This window comes from Acipenser ruthenus, chromosome 39 (genome assembly GCF_902713425.1).
Source record: "Acipenser ruthenus chromosome 39, fAciRut3.2 maternal haplotype, whole genome shotgun sequence".
Classification (NCBI taxonomy): Eukaryota; Metazoa; Chordata; class Actinopteri; order Acipenseriformes; family Acipenseridae; genus Acipenser; species Acipenser ruthenus.
In genome coordinates, this window is record NC_081227.1 from 5,267,360 (window position 1) to 5,293,056 (window position 25,697).

General features: G+C 43.9%; 4 protein-coding genes across 10 annotated transcripts; 3 read left to right on the top strand and 1 right to left on the bottom strand.

Annotated features, from left to right (window-relative positions):
• The first annotated feature begins 155 nt into the window (after positions 1-155).
• LOC117397187 (FAD-dependent oxidoreductase domain-containing protein 1-like) lies at positions 156-7,820 on the top strand. Its single transcript, XM_033995849.3, has 11 exons — positions 156-405; positions 1,706-1,926; positions 2,163-2,273; positions 2,681-2,799; positions 2,939-3,033; positions 3,653-3,754; positions 3,847-3,923; positions 4,809-4,969; positions 5,434-5,563; positions 5,909-6,013; positions 6,581-7,820. Exons 1-11 carry the CDS (start codon positions 267-269, stop codon positions 6,833-6,835), a joined length of 1,515 nt encoding a protein of 504 aa, XP_033851740.2. The 5' UTR covers positions 156-266; the 3' UTR covers positions 6,836-7,820.
• A 133-nt stretch (positions 7,821-7,953) lies between these two features.
• LOC117397186 (cryptochrome-2-like) lies at positions 7,954-13,421 on the bottom strand. 6 transcript variants are annotated; one of them, XM_059009635.1, is made up of 11 exons: positions 13,285-13,421; positions 12,566-12,782; positions 12,072-12,266; positions 11,667-11,785; positions 11,350-11,504; positions 10,983-11,123; positions 10,566-10,733; positions 9,894-10,034; positions 9,181-9,332; positions 8,577-8,797; positions 7,954-8,491 (listed from the first exon to the last, which is right to left on the bottom strand). In XM_059009635.1, exons 2-11 carry the CDS (start codon positions 12,778-12,780, stop codon positions 8,376-8,378), a joined length of 1,623 nt encoding a protein of 540 aa, XP_058865618.1. In that variant the 5' UTR covers positions 12,781-12,782; positions 13,285-13,421; the 3' UTR covers positions 7,954-8,375. The 6 variants fall into 6 exon arrangements, with proteins under 6 accessions (XP_058865618.1, XP_058865620.1, XP_058865619.1 ...); XM_059009637.1 differs by having other exon boundaries at positions 12,566-12,864; XM_059009636.1 differs by having other exon boundaries at positions 12,566-12,934.
• Positions 13,422-13,850: 429 nt separating this feature from the next.
• Positions 13,851-17,514, top strand: LOC131707281 (toll/interleukin-1 receptor domain-containing adapter protein-like). 2 transcript variants are annotated; one of them, XM_059009642.1, is made up of 4 exons: positions 13,851-14,135; positions 15,653-15,698; positions 16,391-16,945; positions 17,384-17,514. In XM_059009642.1, exons 2-4 carry the CDS (start codon positions 15,692-15,694, stop codon positions 17,512-17,514), a joined length of 693 nt encoding a protein of 230 aa, XP_058865625.1. In that variant the 5' UTR covers positions 13,851-14,135; positions 15,653-15,691. The 2 variants fall into 2 exon arrangements, with proteins under 2 accessions (XP_058865625.1, XP_058865624.1); XM_059009641.1 differs by lacking the exon at positions 13,851-14,135 and adding an exon at positions 14,260-14,399.
• Positions 17,515-18,945: 1,431 nt separating this feature from the next.
• LOC131707280 (m7GpppX diphosphatase-like) lies at positions 18,946-25,255 on the top strand. Its single transcript, XM_059009640.1, has 6 exons — positions 18,946-19,181; positions 19,699-19,864; positions 22,018-22,163; positions 22,471-22,584; positions 24,345-24,455; positions 24,846-25,255. Exons 1-6 carry the CDS (start codon positions 18,969-18,971, stop codon positions 25,110-25,112), a joined length of 1,017 nt encoding a protein of 338 aa, XP_058865623.1. The 5' UTR covers positions 18,946-18,968; the 3' UTR covers positions 25,113-25,255.
• The last annotated feature ends 442 nt before the right edge of the window (positions 25,256-25,697 follow it).

Sequence of the window (25,697 nt, forward strand, 5' to 3'; positions counted from 1 at the left end):
TCATCACGTGACGAGGGAGCAAAAGCCCATTTTAACCACACGCTTTTGTTCAAAGTGGTTATACCTTCAAAATGACCGAGCCACAACCTCGTCACATGAAACTGGTCGACTTCCTACGTCATCCTTCGTTTCTTCTGCAAACCCGATGCTGGTGACACTCCCACTGCTAGCGCCAATGAGAGAGAAGTAGCTGACGTGTTTTTTTCTGATGGCGCACGCGTGCAGTTAGTCCAGTTATCTAACTCATTTTGATAGACAGGACTGCAATGTGGAGGGGTGTTTGCAGACCACTCAAAACCCTAACGGGCAGCCTTTTCTCCGGGCCGAGGTGTGCACGCTATGCCCGCTGGAGAACTGCCCCGATCCGCGGATTCAGCGCTGGTAAAGGCGATGACTTTTTCAAAGGTGATTAGTTTTTCGCAATACATTCTGTTGTTAGAATGTGTGCTTTTTAAACTATACAGGTAACTGTTGCGTATTCGGGGAAAAAAAAATGTATCTGTTGCTGCCGGTAAGTTTGCATGCATGTATCACTGTTTACCACGACAAATCTACGATTCACAATACAGAGAGATAGAGCGAGCGAGAGAGAGAGAGTATACAGTCTGAATTCAAAACCGGCAAACAGCTCCATGTCCAAGGAGAGTCAGGATCCAACAGGATACTCATCAGTCACCAGACCGAGAAATACTGAATGAAGCAGAAAAGCAATAGCTTATTATTAAAATAGTGCGTTTCAGCTGACACACACACATTGCTTATGTTGTCTTGTTATGTAACATAAAGAATTACATTTTTCTGTGACAAAAATGGTGCAAATTAGATTGTACAGCTTATTAAATCAGTCCCAGTAGCGCTTTATCTAGATGCATTCTTTACTTTGTTAAGCAAACTCAAGTCAATCAGTGGCATTACTGTAGATTGCACGTGTTCAGCTTGGCACGATTGGCAGCTTTCATAAGATTAACTCTACAAATTACACATCCCTGCCAAGACGATCAGCCGCATTTCTAGGTCGTGGGTGTGAAAACCCAGTGCTGCGTTGCTGTAGCATGTGATACTTAAATTTTTAGACAAGAGAAGTTGCTTTCTAACTGGACGATTCACCTGCGTCACAGCGTTGAGTTCCTGGAAAGTGAAAACTACTCAACCCTTTCAGTCCTGCGTTATTTTGTCGATCTGAAAAAGAAACTCCGTTATTAAATATAGGAGAACAGGACAAAAAAAAGTCCCCACATATATTTATACACCCGCTCACACTGGGACCTAGGAGTCCCGTGAGGTTCCAACTTGATTTCCCATGGCATGTGTTAACAAACGGTGCCAAAATATGGTTGGATCTTGAGGCTGTGCCAGGACTGAAAGGGTTAATTTATTTTTTGTTAGAATTGAAGTATTCTAGCTCAAGTCATCAAACTGAGGCATCGCTGGCAATCAGACATACAATATTAAACAAAAGTAATGCATTTATGTAAATTAAGCACAGAAAACACACCTATACAGATACAAACATAACACAACCAATGAGAACGAACACACTCGGCCAAGAGGCCACGCCCCCAGAGGCCACACCCCCCTGCTGTAGCTGCTCAGTGACTGCGCTGCACTTAACAGTGCTGCCTCTACTATATATAGCTGTATAGACTCTCATTGGAAGTGTCCAGGTTGAATAGCATGTGTTTGATGCATGTTTCTTCCTTGGCAGACGTGGAGTCAGAGTTGAAGAAGTTCCGTGCGAAGGCCGCAGCGGCCCTGCCCGGCAGTGATTGGACCCCGCTGGTAGTGAACCCGGCTCTGCCCCCCGAGCGGGCCGACGTGGTCATCGTGGGCGGGGGTGTGGTGGGCTGGTCCGTCGCTTACTGGCTGAAGAAGAAGGAGCGGATCCGAGACGGCGTGAGAGTGGTGGTGGTGGAGAGAGACCCCACGGTGAGCGACCATACCACTACCAAGTGTTGTCTGATTTCCTTTTGTTTCCTCTGCAAGGATGGGAATAAGTCTCTCATTGCATAGCAGTTTGATCCATTCCTGGTTTTACTAGGAGTTTAATAAGACACACCTGAGCTTGTTACACACACGGTGGCTGATCAAGCTCGTATTAAAACCTGGAATGGATGAAACTGCCCTGCAATTGGATTCTTACTTCCATCCCGGCTGTGCTTCAGTATTCGCAGGCCTCCACAGTGCTGTCGGTGGGAGGGATTCGGCAGCAGTTCTCCATGCCGGAAAACATCCACATGTCCATGTTCTCCTGTGATTTCATGAGGAACATCAACGTAAGGGTTGCGGTCCCACGCTGTGCACGGTCAAGCAGGACAAGGCTAGGGTGCATGGTCACCTGTGGTAAAGGAATCGTAGTACAGTGTGTGCATTTATCATGCTGAACTGATCACCTCTAAAAGTCCCAAGCAGCAAAGAATCACATTCTTAGACCATGCAAACCCATATTCATAAAGCAGGTTTATCATCACATACCTCTCAGTCTGTTTTTAAACAGGGGTAGGGCTTGTTTACCGGAAAGTCTAGATTTTGATCTCTTTCAGTCGCTTCTATACAATGGGCAGTACTGCATGCATATAGAGTGTTTGCAATAATCTTTCACATTTAGCCATGTCCAGCTAAAATGCTTTAAGATAACAGCCCATGAGGGTCTGTCAGCTAGTAAGTCCTGTTTGTGTCACAGGAGCACCTTGATGTGATGAACGAGGACCCTGTCGATCTGCAGTTCAACCACGCCGGGTATCTCTTCTTGGCCAGTGAAAACGGAGCAGAAATCATGGAGCACAATTATAACATCCAGAGGTACCTGCCTTTCCCAGGGCTGCTGTATTTCATCTCTAAAGATTTCTACATGGTAACGTTCCGAGTGTTTCCCATCTCTTTAATGGGATTGTAGCCCATCCAGGAATTTATTCTGTGCGCTTTGTTTGTTCGTTGGTAGGGGTGAAGGAGCAAAAGTCAGCCTGCTTTCACCAACGCAACTGAAGAATAAGTTCCCGTGGATTAACACTGAAGGAGTGGTCTTGGCTTCGTATGGTATGCTTTTTCACAGCTTTTCAGTATGCAGCGATGGCCAAAGGTTTAGCATCGCCTAGAATTTCAGGATTGAGACATAATTAAAAAAAAACAGAAACTATATGAACATCATTTTAGATCTTTTATTTAATGTCATGTAATCAAAGAAACTACAAAATGCAAAAGTCTACCAGAAGCCATACTAGCAGTACAGCATTTCATGTTAGATTTGGAAAATGTCACATTTTTCAATTTGTCTGTTTTTCGTTAAGTATATGGAAAACTACAAAGCGGTGTGTAATTCAAAACGTTAAACTAACATTGTTCAGCAGGTTTCATTTGAAGCAAAATTAGTTAATTCTGTAGGGTGATGCAAAGCGTTTGACCATAGCTGTATATCCTCTTTGGTCACTAAAAAACCTAAAGAGTTTGTGTGAACTCTATGGAGCTTGAGAACTATAAGAGAAAAAACATATATGCATTATAACATAGATACATAGATAGGAAACTTAACATGGTACAAGTGTGCACACGGTGACTGAAGAGGATGTATTTACGATCCTGAACTGGGATATTGTTCTCTGAGACCCAGCAGCTGTTTGATACCCACACAATGACACTTGTGACCTGTGTCCTGCAGGTATGGAGAATGAGGGCTGGTTTGACCCCTGGGCTCTGCTCAACGCGTTCCGAAAGAAGGCCATCTCTATGGGCGTGTACCAGTGCTTCGGAGAGGTGACAGGTCAGTGGAAGCAATCTGATTGTGTTGGACAGTTTGCTGTGTGGTTGTGTGCGTGGCATGATTAGATGTTTGTGTTTTGCTGAAACCTCCAGGGTTGCAGTGCACGAGTCGGGAGATGATGACGGCGGAGGGGGAGCCAGTGGAGTTCAAGAGGATTCATCACGTCATTGTGAGTTCTGTGCAGGGAGGGAGTTCTGTTACCATGGACTAATACATCTGAAATCGAGTAAAATCTAGCATCTTGGTGCAGACGCAGCGGGTTTCAGAACTGCTTAGAGAGGAACACGTTTTATTTTGTATACCCCCTTCGGTCACGTTTTTCTAAATTAATTAACAGTTTGTTAGAACTGCATGGAGTTGAGAAGTTGCCTTGCCAAAACTTAAAAAAAAACAGATACATATGTAAGAAACTTAACATGGTACAATTATACACGCAGTGACTGATGGGGGTGTTATGCAGAATATGGTTTTAATTGTCTGATCTTCTGGGATAGAGATGAAACATATATTTATTGCTTAAACGACTAATATTTCGGTGAGTCATTTTAAATTAAAAATTAGAATACATATCTAATTTATGCATTTGGGACTTGCCTTATAAAAGTTTCTCATAGTAAAAGCATAACAAAGTGTAATCAAGTATGTGTAATCAGGGCAGCAGTGTGGAGTAGTGGTTAGGGCTCTGGACTCTTGACCGGAGGGTCATGGGTTCAATCCCCGGTGGGGACACTGCTGCTGTACCCTTGAGCAAGGTACTTTACCTAGATTGCTCCAGTAAAAAAAAACCAACTGTATAAATGGGTAATTGTATGTAAAAATAATGTGATATCTTGTAAGTCGCCCTGGATAAGGGCGTCTGCTAAGAAATAGATTATTATTATTATTATTATTATTATTAAGTATCGTGAAAGCATAGGTAAGCACTGTGAAGCCCAGAGAGTTATGGCAAAGCATGTTAAAAAAACATGCAAAACATGGCAATCCTGGGTAAACTGTGGTTCATAGTATAACCATGGGAAAAGCATTGGAAAACTACAGAAAACACTGTCTGTAGGTGAGGATGCCGAACAGTTTGGAGAGCCAGCCGGTGGAGTGTGGTTTGGTGGTGAACGCAGCAGGCGCCTGGTCTAGGAAGGTGGCAGAGATGGCCGGGATTGGCACCGGCTGCAAAGACACCATGGCGGGCATACCGTTACCCGTGGAACCCAGGAAGAGGTACGTTGGCTTTGGGGGGATCACATGTCTCCATTCTGACATGTTCAGTGTTGACTTGCTGTTTCTATATAATACTAACTTCAGCTTCAGATTGTGGCAAGTACTGCAGTACCATGATGCCTGAGATATACATGGAAAGGAATAGTAGAGTGTTACAGATTTAAATAGAAAGAAGTGTAGTTGGCATGGCATCAGATGCCTACAAGTCAGAAGTGTATTTATTTAACTAGGATAGAACCCTTGAGATATACATCTCATTTCAGGTCCTCCACTTCCACTGTTTTCAAACACTATCCCTTGACAAAGGAATGTTAAACATACCGAAACCTTGGGAAGTTGGCTCTCAACACAGGACATGTTTGGTGAAACAAAGACCCGATGCTGAGCGTCTCAAAGAATAACACGAGGAACACGAGTGTGAGAAGTGGAATGGGTTCTGACCCGTGGCTGTGTGTCCTCCTCAGGTACGTGTACGTGTTCCACTGCCCCAACGGGCCGGGTCTGGAGATGCCCCTGCTCATTGACCCCAGTGGAGCCTACGCCAGGAGGGAGGGGCTGGGAGGAAACTTCCTGGGGGGGCTGTCCCCCAGCGAGGTGAGTGTGGTGGGAAGTGGACAGCACACTGTGGAATATACTGTTCTTAAATTAGAGCGGGGGGTCTGTTTAAAGGGGAGGTAGTTTTAGCCAAAATTCTGTGTCACTTTTATGATGTTATACACTATTCAAATGCTTTCTGTTTTGTGTGGCACACAAAGGGGCCCTGGTTTGATGATAGAAACGGAGGTAAATACTGTCACTGTCAGATCACATGACTAGACCCTTCAGGGTTAGACAGCTCAGCTGACTTGTTCAAGTTTACATGTAGTTGTTATTGATTTGAGCCTAGAGCTCCAGTGAGGTTTTTGAATTGGACCTCCAGACACTCCTCTCTTGATTCAGGAGGAGGAACCTGACGCCAGCGATCTAGAGGTGGATCATGATTTCTTCCAGGAGAAGGTGTGGCCCAAGTTAGGCCATCGAGTGCCAGACTTCCAGAACATCAAGGTGAGTGAGACACGGGGACAACTGGAAATCCATGGTCTGTGTATCCCAGCAACAGCACCAGGGTCAGGGGCAATCCTGGTCTCAATTCTAGTTCCTTTTTAAAATCTATTTGCAATTTCCTTTTAATCAATTCCAACACATCGTTGATCAAAATTGCAATTAGCAGTATTGTGTTAAAATGAGCTTCCCACATGGTAAGGCATCCAGGGTCTGGGGTCTTGTCCCTGTGAAAATGGTGCTTGTTTCTTGTAGGTACAAGGTTTTATTGATAAACTTTCAAAAGTCTTGATATGGTTAAAGAAACTGGATATTGTAACACGTGCATGGGGGAATGTTTCTGTGCAACGTGTCTTTCTCGGATTGTAAATTTTTGCTCAGATCAGACTACTAATAATTAAAATAAATAAATAAACCAACCAGCATGTCGTAACTGTAGAATTGTTCGATTTGTTCTTAAATCAGTGATGTCACAATAGCCTTGGCTGTGGCTCTTTGTACCTTTTTAACTGGCCACTCCAGACTGAGGGAGTGACCCGTCCAGCCTGTCTCTCTGTGTTCCCCTTGCAGGTGAGGAGTTCCTGGGCCGGTTACTATGACTACAACACCTTTGACCAGAACGGCATCCTGGGCATCCATCCACTGGTCAACAACATGTACCTGGCCACTGGCTTCAGCGGCCACGGCCTCCAGCAGTCTCCGGCCACGGGGAGGGCAGTGGCTGAGCTCATCCTGGACGGAGGCTTTAAAACCCTGGACCTCACCGCTCTGGGGCTCGGGCGACTCTTCTCAGGGGAGAGAATGCTGGAGAGGAATATCGTGTAAGCCCTGGCCTGCTGTGAGGCCTCACTGCCACATCCGGAGTCTGTGTTGTACCTCGCTGCTCAGTTCACATCAAATTCATTTGTCTCCTAACATAACTCTCTCCCCCAGGCCTTGTTCATTTTTTTTATGTGAGTTCTGATCTGGGATGTGCCGCTATTCCATCAGTAACTCATTTTTATTTGAATACCAAGATCACACGTATGAATGTGGTTCAAATAACGCTATATTTTGACTGATTGCCATCAAACTAAATAAAAAGTAGTCCTGCAGTAATTGCAAGCTCCCTAGGGATCACATGTATACACTCCTACCCAGAAGGTAGCAAGGTCATGCCAACAAATACAATAGACTTCACAGATCCTCAGCCGTTCCTGTAATCTGGACAGCTTTATCTATTCCTGATACATTCCCCCAGGGTCGATAATCATCTTCTTCTTTGTTGTAACTGAGCCTAATCATACCACTCTCTTGGATAAAGCTTGGTTTCGATCAGAAAGGGAATGGAGGTTGGAATTCTGTGATGGAATACAGAATCAGAAAGGGAATCTGGAGGCTGGAATTCTGTGATGGAATGCAGAATCAGAAAGGGAATGGAGGCTGGAATTCTGTGATGGAATACAGAATCAGAAAGGGAATGGAGGCTGGAATTCTGTGGGAATACAGAATCAGAAAGGGAATCTAGAGGTTGGAATTCTGCGATGAAGTACAGAATCTTCTTACCTTAGTTTTTTGGGTACTTTTCTACATTGTGCATGTAATGTCCACCTCCTGTATACTTTTAAGACAATGCATAAAATTGTAAGCAAGGAATTGTAGAGAACAGGCAAACATAAGTTCGCTATTAGACTTAGTATCATTCACTAGTGAGATATTTTAAAAAGTATCTTAAAGATTCTTGTAGTTTAAGGATTTTTACCATGTGATCACATACTGAATTGAAGTGCTAACTGGAAGTGTTTCAAATGTAATCTTTTTTTTAATTAAGTGGCATCTTTTACAGAAACTTGATTGTGCACCACTAACAGCAGCGTTTTTACTGTGGACCTGTCTGCTCTGAAAGAGCAAAGGTTTGAACAAGAAGGCTGCTATCTGCAGAGAACCACGAAATAGAACTTGAATCAATTCAGTTTTTTAATCAATAATTCAATGGGGGAAAAAAAATAAAAATAATCATCTTTACAGTATAACGGTATGCTTTCCAAGCATTTAAACCTTTCAATTGTAGTATAGCTGAGACACAAACGAGACACGAAAATCTATCACTTTGTTAATAAAGTCTATTTTTTTAACATCTTAATAAATGAATGAAGTTGTATTAAACAGGGCTCCTTCTGTTTGTCAGGATGTTGTTTTTACTCTTTTGAACCCCACAACAAACATTACGAATATTTCCGTGGTACTGCCAAAAAAGTATGGCGAACGCGATCTGTGAACAAAGTGATTAGTGTATCTACACTAGCCAGTGCAACGAGAAGCACATGAAAACATCAAACGTCTTTTTTTTTTCTAATAGAAAAGTGCTGAGTAAGCCGGGCATCGTTCACAGCAGTGTCGTCACTCTGGATCTTCTTTGCACTGGTCCTGCTTCCCCTTTAGGTGGTATTTCTTCTCTGTTTCTTTGTCTGTCTGCCACAGAGTCTGCTTTCTGCTTTGCACCTGAGATCGAATGAGTAAATACATCAAACAAGGTGATTGCATTTATGGGGTGATTTTAAAGTAGTCGGGGAGCGCTCTGGCTCACCTGTTTTCACAGCCCGTGTCTCGCTGTCGGGTGCGGCACGGCGGGCGTACGCAGCCTTCATCCTCTGGACGTTCCTCTTGCTGACGATGTCGTGCTCCACGATTGGCCGGGGGTAGTCCCGCCCCACGATGCAGCCAGCCCGCTCCTGGATGCTGAGTGGCGCCTTCCAGGGCTCGTAGATATATTCCACTGGGAACTTCCTCAGCAGGGGAATGTACTTCCTGTGGGGCAAAGGGGAAGCTCGATACACGCACAGGACTTAAATACAAATACAGCAAATTTATCTCCTTTTCATGTTTCCCTGTATTTTTTATCCTTGCTATACATTCTTAAAAAGTCTTTCCCTTACAGGTACCCTACACTTGTGCATATGGTGAATCAATCTACAGTAGTGAAGACTTTCTTCAATGGTCCCAGCTGTCTTGTCTCAGAGCTTTAGCTCCAGTTTTCTTCCAGACTCTAGATCTGTAAATCATTATAACACTACATGCTGCATTTCCAAAAATGGATACAAATGCACCTTTCATTTTGGCGACATACTAAGCCAGCCAAATTAAAAAATACAAAACGTTGGTTCCATTCCCTAACGTTTTGCTTTACGTGCCTGATGTAGTCCCCTTTCTTGTCTGTCTTCTTCCCAAAGGCTACAGGAGAGTAGACCCTGAAGAACTGGTGGAAGAAAGCGCTAGCGGACAACCACTGCCAGTTCCCAGCATTCAGTGACCAGTCTGCATCCAGGAGCAAGTCCTCAAAAACCTGCGAGAAAGAAGCAAGGAACTTACGCGAGACAGTGCAGCCCGCTGGCCACATCGCTGTGAGATATTCCTCTTTTCCACTGTGCAACCGAGCCACGCAATGCAGACCCAAGCCAACATCACATGCTTTTCGTTCTTTGTTGGTTACGGAATACAACTTGGGCTGATTATAATAGCGTCACGCATATTCATCTTTCAGAGCCTCGTCTGATTGTAACATAACTGAGGTGCTTGTCAAGCAACAGTTCTGCTACCCAAGAGATACCCAAGAGCTTGTGTGAAGCCATGCGTATATAAAACGGATCAGGCGTCTGTGATTCAAGTTTAAAATGAAGCATGGATCTTCACAGGAATTCCAGCAGCTCCACACCTGGATGACCAGATCCAACCTGTCGGTACATTTGAAACCCCATTTCATTGCAAAAATAAGCAAAGCTAGCATTATTTTTATTTTTATACCTTAAAGGGTTAATTTGCAGTCCAGTTTGCGTAAATTCTGTACACTCCTAATGCTACCCGCACTAATCCCACACACACCACGCAGTAGACCGGGAGTCCTCACCTTCATGCCCTCCTCCCAGCTGATCCAGAGGTCCCCTCGTGTCAGGAAACAGGCCACGGCGTGCCGCGCTAGGTGGTGGATCCAGCCCTCCGAGCGCAGCTGTGTCATGATGGCGTCAATGAAGGGGTAGCCAGTGCGGCCCTGCAAGCACGGCACAGCAGAAAAGGCTGGGCTTGGCAATAATGACCGGTACAATCTAGGCAGGATTATCTTCCTATTTACTTGAGAAATAATAGTTTTCGTTCTGTTTTGTTTTATTTTATGATAATCTCACTCCTGTTAGGGTTTAGACTTTGGTATTGTTACATTTACAGCAGTAATGTGTCTTAAGTATATGCTGAGGAAATATGCTGTGCTGGTACACATGTTTACTGCATAATATAAAAAATTATGAATAAAAAACCTACGATGTGAGGGGCTTCATTTGCAAGCCCCTTCACTCTGGAACTCAATTCCAAATTGGATCCGGAATGCTGAGAGTCTGTCAGTATTTTTAAATCTAACCTCAAAACATATCTCTTTGATTTGACCTTTCACGAGGGAACAGTTGGGAGGTCTTTCGGCATGCTGTTGATTTGTGCAATGCCCTGAGATGCTTGCACATCTATAAATGAAAGTGGTACGGTATGGTAATCGGTATGAAGCCTCCCTGTCTTGCACAGGCTTCCTCACCTCCCTCCAGGCAGCTAGGTGCTCCTCGTTGGTGTCCCAGTCCACCTGCACACACACAGAGTTCCCCTCCATGCGATGGAAGTTTGGGATGCCTGCCCCAGCCGTGTAGAAGAACTCCCTCCAGAGCAGCTGCCCATGCAGGGAGACTGGGGGCTCAGAATGCTTCTTCTGCAGACAGGAGTTACTGAGTTACTGATTTCAGTCAGACCAACACAAACCTTTCATATCCCGTTCAAACGTGACTTACAGAATCATATCGCACAGGCACCGAAATTCAAAGCCAAAATCAGAGGACGGCAATAGGACAGTAATATGGCATTGGTATTTTATACGTGTTCAACCCAAGTCAAAGACAAAAGATTGGCAGAGGAAGTCTTGGTGCACACTACTGCAGCAATGGAGAGATCATTGCCTCACCCCTCGGTAGACATCGGTCAGCCTCCACCAGAACGTGCGTGCAGAAAGGCAGCCGAACTTCATGTAGGGGCTGAGGACCGTGGTGCTGGGGGTCAGAGTGTTGGGCTCCGTCTCCGGCTTCTTGAAGTTACACACCCACGCCTGGAGAAGCAAGAGAACATAAAGAAAGGATGACTAATGAACCACTCTCAATTAAAGCAGAAAAGTTGGGGGCTCCTTAATTGACCAGTTTGCAAGACTGATCACCAAAACTTTCGAAGTACTCATGACACATCTGGTTTTGCTGACATCTGCAATGCCAAAGGAAACCGGTCTGGTTTTAGCACAGCTATTGATTCAGGAATAAGAAAGGACCGGCTGTCCTCACCACTCTCTGCATGTGCTGGTCCAATCTACGCAGGGCCTCCCCTTCCCCCCCAGGGTATAGGTGCGGGCCGGCCTTGAGGGGGTCCTGACCCAGCTCCTCCAGAGTGGGGACCCCAAATTCCTCCTCGTGAGAGTCCGAGCAGGGAGTATGAACATCTGAAAAGAAAGTAGCTCCTATCAATTAACTCAAGTGTAAATAGGAGGAGTTCTATAAAGATTCTCAGTTGTGTCTTGCCAGTTTGGGAAAATCCATAACTGAAGATGCTTGCAGACTGCAGTCAATGAACGCTCTCAACAGGAGGCAGTAATCCCACTCGCCTTTCATGTCCTCCAGCTTTGGCGCAGGAACAGGTCTCTTAGGCAGCCCAAGGAAGGACAGGACGGTCTGTAACCGTTTGTACGTCAGAGGGGGCGTGCCGTCGTTCTCTACAATGACCCTGGTGGGGAGAGTAGAAAGAGGTCAACATGGGATCACCTTTCTTTGTACAGAAAAGTCAGCTAGTTATAGGACGCTTATTCATTAAGTAGCCATACTTACCTAATGAATACCTTGCGCTGGAGTAAATCTCAATTTTTATAACTGTGATGCATGCAATTGAATTGCATTAATGACCCAAAAAGAAGTGTGACTGTTTTATTAGTTTGTAAACCTTGAGTCCTGCCATCCTGTCGATTATCCAGTATGAACTTACTGGTTAAAACCGAGGTTGGCTGCATCCCTACCTCTCGGAATCGTAGAGCGTGTTGGACACTTTCTGGATGACCTCCACACCATGTTCCTCCGCAAGCTTGACCACCTCTGCGTCTCGCTGCCGGGAGTACGGTTCTGTGTCCATCTCAAAGGTCAGCCGGGTCACCTTCCATTGCCGGAAGAGCCTGGGGAAAGTTTCAGTGGGCTTCCCACGCACCACAAACAATCTGCCAAACAACAGCCAGGATGAAGTACGCTGTGACACAACTGCAAACAGAAAGTTAGAGCTACACAAGACTGAATACACTATGCAGGAGATTCTGCTTCTGAAAAGACTCTTTAGGGTCGATTGCAGGGAAGTGAGGGGAACAGTGCAACGGTAATATGCTTCCCCGTCTCACTTCCCCAGGCCTGAGAAGAATTTTCACAATACGTCTTCATTTGTAAGTGTTAGGAAGCAGAACCATATGAAACACACCCATGTGATACAAGAAGCGAGATAATCAGATGTAAAGGGATTGCGGACCTGGAGTTGAGCTTCCTCAGACTGCCATCCAGATCCTTCAGCGCATCGAGCAGGAACCGCCAGCGGTTGATGCCGACTCGCGTGTTTCTGGGGAACCAGGGGTCCAGAATGAAGACGGGCCGAATCTCCGCGCAGTCCCGCAGCGCAGCCAGGAGAGCAGGGTTGTCATGGAGACGGAGCCCCTTGCGGAACCAGTGAATGGAGCTGTGCTTCATGCCTGCAAGGCATCGTGCAAGATCTCTTTAGCGACAGAGTGAAGCATCGGTCTTTAGTCTGTTCTCTCAGCTTCGCTGTCCATCCTTTCAGTTATGAAGTGTGAATTCACAAGAGATAGGCAAGACAGACAGTTTGAAGAGGAATCAGCTGTACCTACAAAACAAACGCTGTGGCAGAGATACTCGTGTCAGACATGCCGCGGCTGCTGTTTGCAGAATGTAATGATGATACAGGCCGAGTGAGAGCTGCAATATACAGTACCCAAGGCACAGTCGTACTCCACTATATATGTCTTGATTAAAAACATGCGTTCCTTTTAAAATAAATCCATATACATCGATATTAAACTGCATACAATTGCAATACATTGTTTAACCCTGTATTTCTAGTTAGGTACCCTGTTCTTTGCCTATTGCATCTACTTTCCTGGTTAAATCTTGCACACATCTCATATCCAGTGGATTTCATAAAAAGTCTTGCAATAGTTTGATTAAGGAACCTACCTCTGATGAACGATGTGTCTGTATTTTCTGAATTTCTATCCTTTTCAGCTTCTATTTTGTCTTACCGTTTGTATAAGTTGTCGTACCCCCTCGCCGAATGTTACAAAACACAGTTCAGTGACGTAACGCAAGAAGACACTTTTAAGACACGCCCGCGTTACAATTGACCAATTAGAACGAAAGCTAAACTCGTGGGTGGAGGTAGATGGGAGATCAGTGGCAAACAAAACGCCTTTATTAAACTCGATACAGTTAAAGTGGCAAGGAATGAGAGGGTTCACTGGTGCTTTGATTTTAGTAAGTAGGCCTCTTAACAAATGCAACCCCTTTAGCCCCAAAAATGCAATATAAGGTAATAATACCTAATTGATTTAATCAAGCAGCTAATACAACCTGACATGGGTTAAACTGCTATGCAATTGGAGTCTTCTTTTTCAGCACGGTCCCACAGAACAAACATGCACGGTTTTATACTTAATACTGGTGCAGTTAAAATCTTCTGCCGTTTATCGTGGTTCGTTCAGAAATCAGCCTCGGTTGATAGTCCAGTTTGTGTATATTTCCTAAAAGCATCTCCCCAGTGAGTCGGTATCGACGCATAGAGCAGCTGAGTTTACGGTTGCAGCCTCTGAGGTACAAAAAAACGGGGCAATAATCCAATAGAAACATGAATAATATTACAACTATAGCATTGACAAGCAGTTCATATGGTGCGCCTGTTGCAGTAATATTGGATCCTGGTGTATCTAACTTGTGCTCAGTTTATGGTACTGGCATTAGTGTCCTGTGAAATCCAGAGGCGCCTTCCTCAAAACCGGAACAGGTGGCAAGCCTAGCTGAGTACAATTACGGTAAAGACTGAGTCATTTCCCTGTGTTTTTACATAATCTAAATGTGGTGTGAATGTATTTTAAATACTTCCTTCCTCTTGAGCTCCTGTAAAGAAAATCAAGGGTACTGGGAGAAGCTGGTTGGTTTTAAATTACATCATCGCTTCGCTTCCGTAATGTTGCGGGAAGGATAGCTCGGTCCTGACCTGCTCTGTGTGTTTTGTAGCATGTACAGTAGGGACTGCGTTTCATGTCTCAAGTCTTCTTGGAAAAATATTTAAATCGGTGAGTATATTTCTTTTTTGTTTTGGCTGAAGAATAACAAGCGCCGGTTTCACGATTTGGGTCTGACTCGAGAGATATTTAAATCGCATCGGAATGTTAAAGAAAATATCGAGCGAAACACACCCAGAAATAAAAATAAATAAATAAATAAATAAATAAAGTGTGTCGTGGTTTATTAAACCCGTTCATATATTTATTTATGTTTTGCAATCGGTTGTTACAGGTTGAACCTGCATTGTCAAAGTGCACGGTACAGATTTGTTTTGCATGGTTTTTGCCGTTGCTGCAAAACTATTCTGTGCTTAATGTAAAGTTTATTAAATACTGTATAACGTTTCACTTCACTGTCCAACGTTGTGAGACGTCGTTTCACTGTCTTTTACTTTCCCGTATTTTTAAATAAAGTAAACGTAGTTTCCTTTCTGGCCTTGCATCGTTTTGGAAGAGGAATGTGTACAGTAGTGTGAAGGGTGGGCGTTAGTCATCCACCTTCATATATAACTGATGCATAATGTGATGTCATGAATGGCCGCTGTGTCTGTCCATGTAACAGTACAGTACTTTCCAAAAACACCAGAAACTAAGGGATTTTAAGATGGGACTGTATTTTTTTTAAAATCTATAGGTATTTACACCATTGCTGAGTTTTCACCATGTTCATAAGCTATCTCATTTAAAATTGTGTAAATATTATTATTATTTGTTTATTATCCAAGGCAACTTACAGAGACTAGGGGGTGTGAACTCTGCATCAGCTGCAGAGTCACTTACAACTATGTCTCACCCGAAAGACGGAGCACAAGGAGGTTAAGTGACTTGCTCAGGGTCACACAGTGAGTCAGTGGCTGAGGTGGGATTTGAACCGGGGACCTCCTTGTTACAAGCCCATTTCTTTAACCACTGGACCGAAACTGCATGTTCCTTATAACATTAAGAGATTATTAACCACAGACAACTGTGGTCACCAACACAACAGCCAACAGACTTCCCTATGGTTTGTTAGGTTTAATGACTGCAGTGTCTCTTACTGTAACTGTACTGTTTATGAAACGAGAGACCCAGGGTTCTAACACTTACTCACATATTGCAGGGTGGCAGCTCTCTATTGAAATGTTGATTTTTTTTATTAGACATGTTTTTCTTTATTAGAGTGCAGTTCTGGAGTTCAATCTCAAGCTATGTTTGTAGCTGCTATTTCTCTCAGTTCCCATTGCTTAGTAATACTTTCTTTTTCATGTATTCATTCATTCCAGGGATGAATCAATGAGGTCAAGCCCTGTGTCTCCAGTAGTATGGCTGGTAAGTTAACCTCTTAGGGTTGCTGCTGCCATCTACAGGACAAGCAGCTGTCTGGAGATCTGGGGAGGAAACTGTTCATTTTTTTCATTTTGGGGATGTAGGCAATAATATAGGACAGGGGAGGTCAACCCTGGTCCTGGAGAGCCACAATCCTGCAGGTTTTCTGGGTCTCTTTAAATCATCAATGGCTAAAGACCTGGACATTTCTTTAGTGTTGACCAGTTGAGAAAATAATTGGTTAAATTAAGTAATTGAGAACTCGGATGGAACGAAAACCAGAAGTCTCTCCAGGACCAGGGTTGGCAAACCCTGAGCTGGTTGTTTATATACAAACAGTATAATATATTTATCTTGTAATCATTTAGGGCAGCAGTGTGGAGTAGTGGTTAGGGCTCTGGACTCTTGACTGGAAGGTTGTGGGTTCAATCCCAGGTGGGGGACACTGCTGCTGTACCCTTGAGCAAGGTACTTTACCTATATTGCTCCAGTAAAAACCCTGTATAAATGGGTAATTGTATGTAAAATAATGTGATATCTTGTAACAACTGTAAGTCACCCTGGATAAGGGCGTCTGCTAAGATAAAAATAAATAATAGAATAGCTAAACTGATTTCTGAAAAACAATTTGGTTGTTAGAAACAAAAATGAAACTAGCTGAATACCTCAGCTCGTACCCGCTTTCTATCTCACAGGATGGATCCGGCGTCTTCTAGAAAGACGCAAGAGAGACTCTTTTTCCAAGACAACCAATCCGAGCTCTTCCCAGGGGACAGCCTCCTCCCACTCCGCCTCATCTTCCTCCAGCCGCTCCCGGCGCCCGGACCTCAGCAGCGGTGCCCGCTGGAGCCGACTGTACGACCTGTGTGTGTGCCACAGCGAGGAGGACATCTCCGAGGCCCAGCTCCTCGTCTCTTACCTGGAGAGCCAACCCGAGGGCTTGCGCTGCTTTCTGATGCTCCGCGACTCCAACCCGGGGGGTTCCATTCCCTCAGAGCTGTGTCAGGCCGTGCAGAGCAGCCACTGCTGGGCTTTGCTCATCACCCGCAGCTTCCTGTTGGACCCCTGGTGTAAGTACCAGATGCACCAGGCTCTGGTTGAGGCGCCCATGGCAAATGGAAGGACCATCCCTGTGCTTCACCGGCTGCAGCGCAGCGAGTACCCCAAGGAGCTGCGCTTCTACTACTACATCGACATCACTGCAGACCAGCAGCGAGGCTTCCAGCAGGTCCACAGGACTGTGCTGCACTGTGAGTACTGAGAGAGAGCTACTTTAATCAGCTAGCGCAGGGATGGCCAACCCTGGTCCTGGACAGCCACAATCCAGAAGACCCTGCGTCTCTCCAGCACCAGGGTTGGTCACCCCTGGTCTAGGGCTGTATCCATTCCAGGTTTTAATTTTTAGCCTAATCCAAAACATTGCTGGCTAAGCAATCCTAGTCCTTACGTCTAGACTCCAATCTTTGTTTCCAGTCTTTGTTCCAACCCTGTTCTAATTGAACCAATGAAGCCTCCATCCAGACCCTGAAGTAGTTCTTATTTTATCTGTTAAACCTGGAGTGGAATAGCCCTCCAGGATCGGGATTGGACCCCCTTGCCCTAGAAAGGAATACATTGTCTGATGAATGTTAGATTCTCTCACTGTATATTTGTATCTCCTAACAGGTTTTTTCTCTTGTTGATTGCAGACCTAGAGGAGCTGTGCCAAGTGGACAGCAGCAAGCTCAGTAGTCCGAGCAGCGTGGACACTGAGACGGGGGTCAGCGAGGAGGGACACAGGACTACACACTCTGAACTGTCCAGCACTGACTCGGGATAGGCCATCTGTGATGTCACAGTGTCAGAATCCCTCTCGAACCTGTGATCCTCCGTGGATGAGTCCGACCTTAGCGCCAGGACGGACAGGCATGAGCTCGGCAAGGGGATTCAGTGATGAACACAGAGCTGGAAGACGTGCTGGAGAAGGCAGCCTGGATTTAGCTTTTATTGAAGCTCCTCTGGAGAAAAATGCTGCGGCTTTCCCCAGGGTTTTGATGTTTTTAGTAAGGTTGGGAAGTTGTTGCAGGAATTTAAGCTTAAAAATTAAAATTAGAATTGCATTTGGGATTGTAATGGGACTGTTGTTCTTGTTTTTCAATTCCAATTAAATGTCCAATTCCTTTTTAAAATCCAATTCCCACTCCCTTTTAATCAATTCCAACACATCATTGATCACAGTCGCAATGAGCAGTATTCTGTTCAAACAAGCTTCTCACAGTGGCAAGTTAAATTGAAGTCGCTATTAGTCCATTAAATGGACTTCAAGTGAAAGCAGGTGAACAATCACAACAGTTACTATGTCTCAGAAATATACATTTCAATTCCTTTGAAAGAATAGTAATTGGAATTGGGAATTGATTTTAAGAAGGAATTGGAATTTAAAAACAGGAACTGACTTTGACAGGTGTTTTGGTAGCTTGGTTTACACACTCTAAGCTTGGGAATTGCCCTAAACATCAGCGCTGCTAATGCAAAGCCTGTGACGAATGTTCTCTCCCTGTTCTGCAGAAACCATGAATACAAAAGTAATTTCAATTTCTAAATCTAGCAGACAGAAATCCCAGTGTTACCAGCGGAGGAAGGACTCCAATAGCTCAAGATTACCATTATGAAAGTTTACCACAGTAAAAGCATAGCAAAGAGTAATAAAGCACAGTGAAAAAAACATGGTAAAACAGGTAAGAACTGTAAAGACTAGAGAGGTATGGTAAGCATAGTATTAACATGGCAATCTAGTGTAAACTATGGGAAATGGATAGTGTAAGCATAGCAAAACGTATGGGCCATAGCTCTGTTTGAATTGTTTTGAGTTTAAATCCATTTCTTGTTTTTCATCTGCTGGTTTTGTTTGCCTGTTCTCAACCTTGTATTTAAAGTTCTCATTTGTTTATATTGAATTTCAAACAAAAAATTTTTTTGCTAAAATTCTAAACTCACATGCATACATTATTTTGGTTAAACTGTTAAATAACAGTTGTATTTGTTTTGACGTTCATTAACATTTAATAAAAAGCTTTGCAAATTGAACTCTGAGGGAAATGATCGCGGCTCTTGCAGTGTCGTGGATGTATTTTCGCTAGGAGGAGCTGCGGCTCTGGCGGATGCTCTGGTTGGAATCGCCAAGGCTCCTGACGTCATTAAAAAACAAGGAGGATCTTTTTTTTTCAGATTCCTGTCCGCGCGGGGGAAAGCTGCTCTCTGATTGGCTGTAGCCGGGAGATGTAAACACAAAAGATGGCGGATACTAAGAAGCGCAGTTTGGACAGTGATAATGGAACTGAATCGGGACCGGAGAAGAAGCTAGCGACTGGGGATGGAGATGGAAAAGACGCAAAGCAGCCCGTAGCTGATCCCGGGTCCGAAGCCGGGTCCATGCTGGCCGGGTTCCAGACGGAGAAGATCATGCGGGAATCATCCCGGGAGAAAAATATTTTCATCCACGGCAAGGTAACATTACTGTCGCGAGTATGAATTTTAATCTCAAGATATGATTTAAAAATAATAATAACAAAACACAGGCGTCTGTTTTTTTATATATAAATTAACTGATCGCTTTCTTAACAAACTAAAACGTCTAAAGCAGATGCTCAGTACTTCCACTCAGATTTAACTAAGCATAGCAACTGTGATGCATTATCTGCACGCATTCAATTCGTCGATGGGACTTTAAGTAAACATAATGAATAATAACTGTGTTGTATTTTTTTTTTCTATAGTAAAACACAACCTACTGTAGTTTTATTTCCTACTTCGTTAAAATTAGGTTTTCGAGAAATAAAACAGGTCATGCTGCATGGCAAACTAAATTCAGTTATTCAGTTGGTATAAAAGACAAACGGCGTGAATTAACTATGTGTTTAAACAGTGTCTAGTTTTGAGCATTGAGCGTACACAGTTAAGTATTCAACATTAATGAAGCTGAACTGTACACCTTCTTATCCCCGCTCCACCGCCTCCGTGTTAGATGGGAAGCGGACCCAACGAGGGACAGGACGCGGTTCTCATTCTAGAGAAGACCCCGTTCAGAGAAGACAGCCTGGCTGAACTCTTCAAAACCTCTGAGCTAAAACTTCAGATGCGCAACGATATCTACAGCACGTACCACATGCACCCTCCCGCGCATCTAAACGGTGAGTGACGAGTGAATACGTGTTGAAATTGTACTTATCAGGAATAGTTCGTTTGGTGCCAGAAAGTCATCTTGAACTTGAGTTGCCATGGAACCAGTTAAATACACATTGTTAAATACATTGCCGGTTAAATACACATTGTTAAATACATTGCCGGTTAAATACACATTGTTAAATACATTGCCGTATTGTGTATCATTCAATTCCGCTTCAGAAGACGACAGGGTAATGTTTTAAAGTTATGAACAAGACGCAGTTATTCATTTAATTAATACCGTGGAGCCCATGCATTGCGTGCAGTCCTAATACCTTTAATTTTGACAGTAGTTAAAAGCTAAGCAGGCTTGGGTTTGAGTGGTAATTGGATGGGTGACCACCAGGGGTGATAAGACTGTTTTGACTGCAAAATACATCATCGACATTCCAAAACTAGCAAGGGAACCACTTTTAGCTAGTTGCATTTTGAAGCAGTACAATTAGCTTGATTAGTGTATTGTTAAGAACTCAGGGGTGTCTTATCAAGCTGATGGTGAAACATCTATGCAATGGGAGACATTATTAACGTCTTTTTATAATGTGACAATTAAAGCCAACAACGAAAGAAGGTTTCCTCTGGTTACCAAAGTGGCTTCAACATCAGACATTAAACTTTGATTCATGTCAAGGTATCAAGACCCATTATGTTTGGTATAATACTGTTTAGGAAAAGTGGATCCAGTATGCAGTCTGCCCTTTCAGAAAAGTTGAATGGTTTGGCCTCTGTTTGTGCTGCTTTGAAGAGCACTAAAGGGAAATGGAATAGAAATCTGATTTACTGGACCCTCTTCCCTAGTAAATCGGAGCATTGCTGTAAATTGGCTGTTGCATCCAGGCACGTCTGTCCTATATTGAAATCAGTAGCAGCTGCCATCTGCCTCTGTTGTAACATTTAGAGCCCTAGCTGTTATTTTCCAGCTGTAAAACTAGCAGGTGTTTAAAACATGTTGTGATTTCTAAAGATCTGGATAACTAAAGTAATTGACTTGGAAAGACTTCAAAGAGAGAGGATTAGGCCATTCTCCTCAATGAGATATAACTAGATTTACCAAAAGTGCAAATAGGTTCTAATCAAATTAAATTGCTGTCGACGTGTTGATCATTGTAAACTTGTCTGCGCTTGCTCTGCAGAAACCGCGTTGAAATGAGGTGGTGTTAACCCTCTCAGGATTTCAGTTACATCAAGCTTGAGATGTGCCAGGTTAGGCTCTAATCTGCATTCTTGTTTGTGTAACTAAACCTTTAAGCTTCAGTCTAATGGAAACCTGGAAGATGAGTCAGCTGGTCAGGGCAGTAAGGTGCTTTCCACAGTTTTGAAAGGATCTCTGCAGCGAGTTAAAAAGCTTGGCTCATGTTTCAAACCAAGCTCTCTCTGAAGATACCCAAGCCCTACACAGCACAGCCGCCTCCTCGTCCTGGGACTGGTGGCACTTTTGAACACAACAGAAATGTGAGGCTAATCCAAAAGCTCCCGCTGCTGTTGTTCTGAGAAGCTTTTGTTGCTAAAGTTACGTTTTGGGTGGTTGCTCTGGTGCTGCATTCAGGGAGTCATAGGCCAGCTTGAATGCACACTTTGTTTCAGCACGAGGGTAGAGGGGTGTCTCTGAGTGGCATCATATAGGTTCCTCTGTTTGGCTAGTTGGGTCTTAAGAGAGATTTAAGTGGGACATGAAAAGGTTTCACTGAGGTGATTTCTGTTTAGATAAGCAGGCAGGGTGACTGTGTGTTAAACTCTACATAATCTTCAAGGTGCGACCTGCAAAGACTTCTTTCAACAACCTGCGATTGAACCCACAACTGTTGTTTTTGACAGCTAGATGAGAATTGACACATTTAATATGCACAATTAAAGCTGCAGGTGTTTTTTTTTTCAAAGCTCTTAAAAGAAATTGAAATTCAGTTTTTACATAAATATAATCCAAACTGATTTCAAGCATATTTGTTGTCGCTGCTCCTTTCTCAGTTTTGACCCAAATCAAAAGTGCAGTAAATGCATAGTATAACCATGGGGAAAACTGTGGTAAACGTTTGTAAGGGATTTGTAGTTAAGAATACTTTGTCCAAGCACTTGTGTTTGAACGTCGATGTCCTGCTTCCCGGTCCTTCTCAAACGGCAGACATCAAGGCGACGGTGGTGTGTCCGGCTACGGAGAAGCACGTCAAGAAGTACCAGAGTCAGGAGCTGTTCCTTATCCAGGAGAGCGGAGAGGACTATCGGAACATCACTCTGCCCTACATCCAGGAGCAGAGCTTCAGTGTGCAGGTACAGCTACACTGTGGGGCCAAAAGTTTTGCATCACCTAGAATTGAGACAGTTTATTAAAAAAAAAAAAAATGTAGTGCAGTATGGTAACGTAACATTATTCAGCATGTTTCATTTGACATTATGAAGCGAAATGAGTTTATTCTATTGGGTGATGCAAAACTTGTGGCCATAGCTGTACACAACCATGCCCTTTAAATTATGGGAAGCATGTTTCAGGCCACTGTTCCTGAAAAACTAGCTTTGCATTCTTTCAGCTTAATGGTTCTTTTAACATCCATTTGTTGCACCAATTTATTTTGTGCAGTGGGTGTACAATATATTGGAAAAGAAGGCAGAAGCCGACCGGATAGTCTTTGAAGATCCGGATCCACAGAACGGCTTTGTCCTCCTCCCGGATTTTAAATGGGATCAGAAGCAGGTAAGGGAAATTAGACTGAGGTGTTGCCTCGCCTCACTCAACCGTACCCCAAGTATAACTTCTTGTAAAACCAGTACAGTCATGACGGTTGGTTTCTCAGAGCACTGATGTTGATTCGCCACACATGCGCTGACACTAGGTTACCAGCAATGGTAGCCCTAGTGTCATATTTAACCCTTTGCTGTCTTATGTCCGACTGCAATTTTCCCTTTATGGTCCAATGTCGGACCCTGTCCGACATCATCAAAAAGACGTAAAAAACGGGTCTCTAGTCATTTTTTTCTCTGGAACAAGCCGAGAAAACCATTCAATGGCCGAGTGAGACTGATAGGAGCCGAGAGAAAATGAAAAAAAAAAAGGGGGTGTATCTCATGAATACAGACAGCCCCGGCATCACATAGATAACACGGACATAAACAAACAAGATAGCTGCTTCTGCATCCAGCACTCAAAGAATATCACAGACATTTGCAGAGCTTTTATGAGATGTTATAGTAATAAAATAATGACTTGGATCGCATTATTGAGGAGTTTGGTGATAAAACGAGTGATCAGGAGATGATTTATCAGTATGTACTACTATGAAGAGGTATGTGAAAAATACAAGGAACAAGGGGTGGGGCGGGGCTGGAGATGCAGTACTGAGTGTCCTGTTGATATGCAGTTTTAAACCTGTTTTACTGTGGGAATACTTTTAAACAGTGCGTCTAAAATAAACTGCGCGTGTGAAAATAAATTGGATCTGACACGCCTGAATAAATGGACCGCTAAGGGTTAATAAAGAAAACCAAGCTAAAAAAAAAAAGTGTTTGCCACACAAAATGGTGGGCGCGGGTCCCACTATGAGACGTCCCGCTCCGGGAACCTTCACAGGCAGTCGAGGGGTTCCGTGTGGTAGTTTCTTCAGAGCGGACGCTCCCCTCCTCGATGTAAACAAACACGCTTCCGCTCAGCGCCTGTCTGTCACAATGGTCTTGCTGTAGCCTCGAACTGTGGCGTAGGTTCTTCTTTAACACCGCGCATCTTCCTTGGGCCCTCCCTCCAGACAAACCGGACCTTGTGATCTGACCAGCGCTGGCGAGCCTACTGCCCAAGCGGTTGCCAAGCAACGTGTCTCGGCTAAACACACCAAGCAGCGATAGGGCTCCCTGTCACATTCCTCAAAGCACTACAGTTTAAAAACCAGCCTGATGAACTGTTTAGCAAAAATAAAAGTCAAATGCATACAGCAAACACCAAACGCGCTGACTGAGTGACCTCAGTGGATGCTCTGACAACCACATCCTTCCTTTTTTTAAAGGGGTGTGTTGGTGGCATGTTTCTTGTCTGCACAAGGGGCGTTGGTGTTATATTTATGACATGCTCTTCATCTCGGTTCCGTTCACTGCGTACCATTTCTGTTTGTCATCGCATCCTGATGACTGAAACATGATATGTAAAGTGATTCGAATCAATACCAAGAACAGATAAGAATACAAGGTAACTTTCCTCCCTGTTTTTATAAGAAGTAATTATCTTCTGGTTTGGTAAATCATTCTACAAAAAACAATTCTCCAGTAAACACAGCAAACCAGTTAACCCTGTCCCAAATACAATTCTATTGCTAGTAGTTTGTTTTTCTGTTTGCAGAGTTAATCAGTGCTGAGAGTTAACCTTGTCATTGTTTCTTCTGTGTTTTGCTTTTGTATTGTATTTTGGGAAGGTCAGCAGTTGCAGGTTTTCTTTTAATGGCCGGGTGTTTGTTCTGCTTCTTGTACCAGCTTGACGACTTGTACCTGATTGCCATCTGTCATCAGCGTGAGATCAAGAGCCTGAGAGATCTGACACAAGAACACCTGCCCTTACTCCAGAACATCCAGCAGCAGGGACAGGTGGGTCTCAAGCAAGTTACTGCAGCTTCCTTCCTTCCCACGTCCTGCATATGAATGCAAACCACCTCCCAAACACTCACCAACTGTAACATCTCTTGTAGATTGCGTTAGTCTTCCCTGAATTTTCCTCTGCTGGTTAACTACCAATGTATTAATTTTTTCTACCTTGGTATACCTGTAAAACGTATTTACAGTCCTGGCTCGCTGCTATGAGTAAGACGCTTTTTCTTCGCAGAAATCTGCTGGATAATTACGGTGCAGTGCGGTGGAGAGTTCTCTTCTAAATCTGTGTGTATTACAACTGGTACCCCAAACTGAGTCCAAGGAATCCACTTTGTATCACTGCTTTTGTTTCAGGTTGCCCTAACACTGTCATGTCCCATGTTTCAGGAAGCCATCATGAAGCGCTACAGCGTTCCTTCCTGCCGCCTGCGAGTCTACCTGCACTACCAGCCCTCCTACTACCACCTGCACGTGCACTTCACTGTGCTGGGTTATGAGGCTCCAGGCTGCGGGGTGGAGCGAGCTCACCTGCTCTCGGACGTCATCCAGAACCTGCAGACCGACACGCAGCACTACCGCACCCGAACCCTCACCTACCCCCTCCGAGCAGACGATGCCCTGCTGCACAAGCTCAGGGAGGCCGGGCGCTTTTAGGACTGTCCGGGGTGTTTCTTTATTTTAATACAAGGAGGTATATTGGTGTACAAACATATGATCACGTGGTTCTCTTTGTATGAATAATGTACTGTATGGGGGGTTTTTTTTGTTTGTTTTTGTAGTAAAAAGAAAAAATCCTGTTTTTTCTCCCTTTTATTTACAGAATTGGAGGGCAAGTTTTATCATTGATTACCTTTCTTTATTAAACGCACAAATGGCTACAGCAGGTCACCAGAAACTTTTAAAAAAAACATCCCCGTCATAAAATGGATGCAAATTTAGGATGAGTGTTTGGTCAGAATGAACATAAGTAAGGTATGCAAATATGCAAATCCCTGGGAGAGAGGCATATTGTGCAGAATAGTATTCACCTTAACATTACACAATGGTACACCTAGCTAACGTTTCACAGACCCTGGTTAGCAACACTAACCTTGGGTCAACTAATGTCACTTTAGCTAAAGTAGTGCGGTGCTAATTAGGGTCTATAAAACCACCCCATAGAGTGCCACCTCCCATGCAAGTGACATTTCTTCCTAATAGATAACTGTACAGTAGTCTGGTACATTTTTATGGTTACTT

Excerpts from the sequence above, each read along its gene's own strand:
- LOC117397187 (XM_033995849.3), top strand. The coding sequence starts at position 267 with ATGTGGAGGGGTGTTTGCAGACCACTCAAAACCCTAACGGGCAGCCTT. Across the intron at positions 406-1,705 it reads AGGCGATGACTTTTTCAAAG|ACGTGGAGTCAGAGTTGAAG; the intron begins GTGATTAGTTTT and ends CTTCCTTGGCAG. Across the intron at positions 3,755-3,846 it reads GTGCTTCGGAGAGGTGACAG|GGTTGCAGTGCACGAGTCGG; the intron begins GTCAGTGGAAGC and ends TGAAACCTCCAG.
- LOC131707280 (XM_059009640.1), top strand. The coding sequence starts at position 18,969 with ATGGCGGATACTAAGAAGCGCAGTTTGGACAGTGATAATGGAACTGAA. Across the intron at positions 19,865-22,017 it reads CCCTCCCGCGCATCTAAACG|ACATCAAGGCGACGGTGGTG; the intron begins GTGAGTGACGAG and ends CTCAAACGGCAG. Across the intron at positions 22,585-24,344 it reads TTAAATGGGATCAGAAGCAG|CTTGACGACTTGTACCTGAT; the intron begins GTAAGGGAAATT and ends TTCTTGTACCAG.
- LOC131707281 (XM_059009642.1), top strand. Across the intron at positions 16,946-17,383 it reads CCACAGGACTGTGCTGCACT|ACCTAGAGGAGCTGTGCCAA; the intron begins GTGAGTACTGAG and ends TGTTGATTGCAG.
- LOC117397186 (XM_059009635.1), bottom strand. The coding sequence starts at position 12,780 with ATGAAGCACAGCTCCATTCACTGGTTCCGCAAGGGGCTCCGTCTCCAT. Across the intron at positions 11,124-11,349 it reads ACCAGCACATGCAGAGAGTG|GCGTGGGTGTGTAACTTCAA; the intron begins GTGAGGACAGCC and ends TTGCTTCTCCAG. Across the intron at positions 8,798-9,180 it reads AAGAAAGGGGACTACATCAG|GAAGTACATTCCCCTGCTGA; the intron begins GCACGTAAAGCA and ends TTTGCCCCACAG.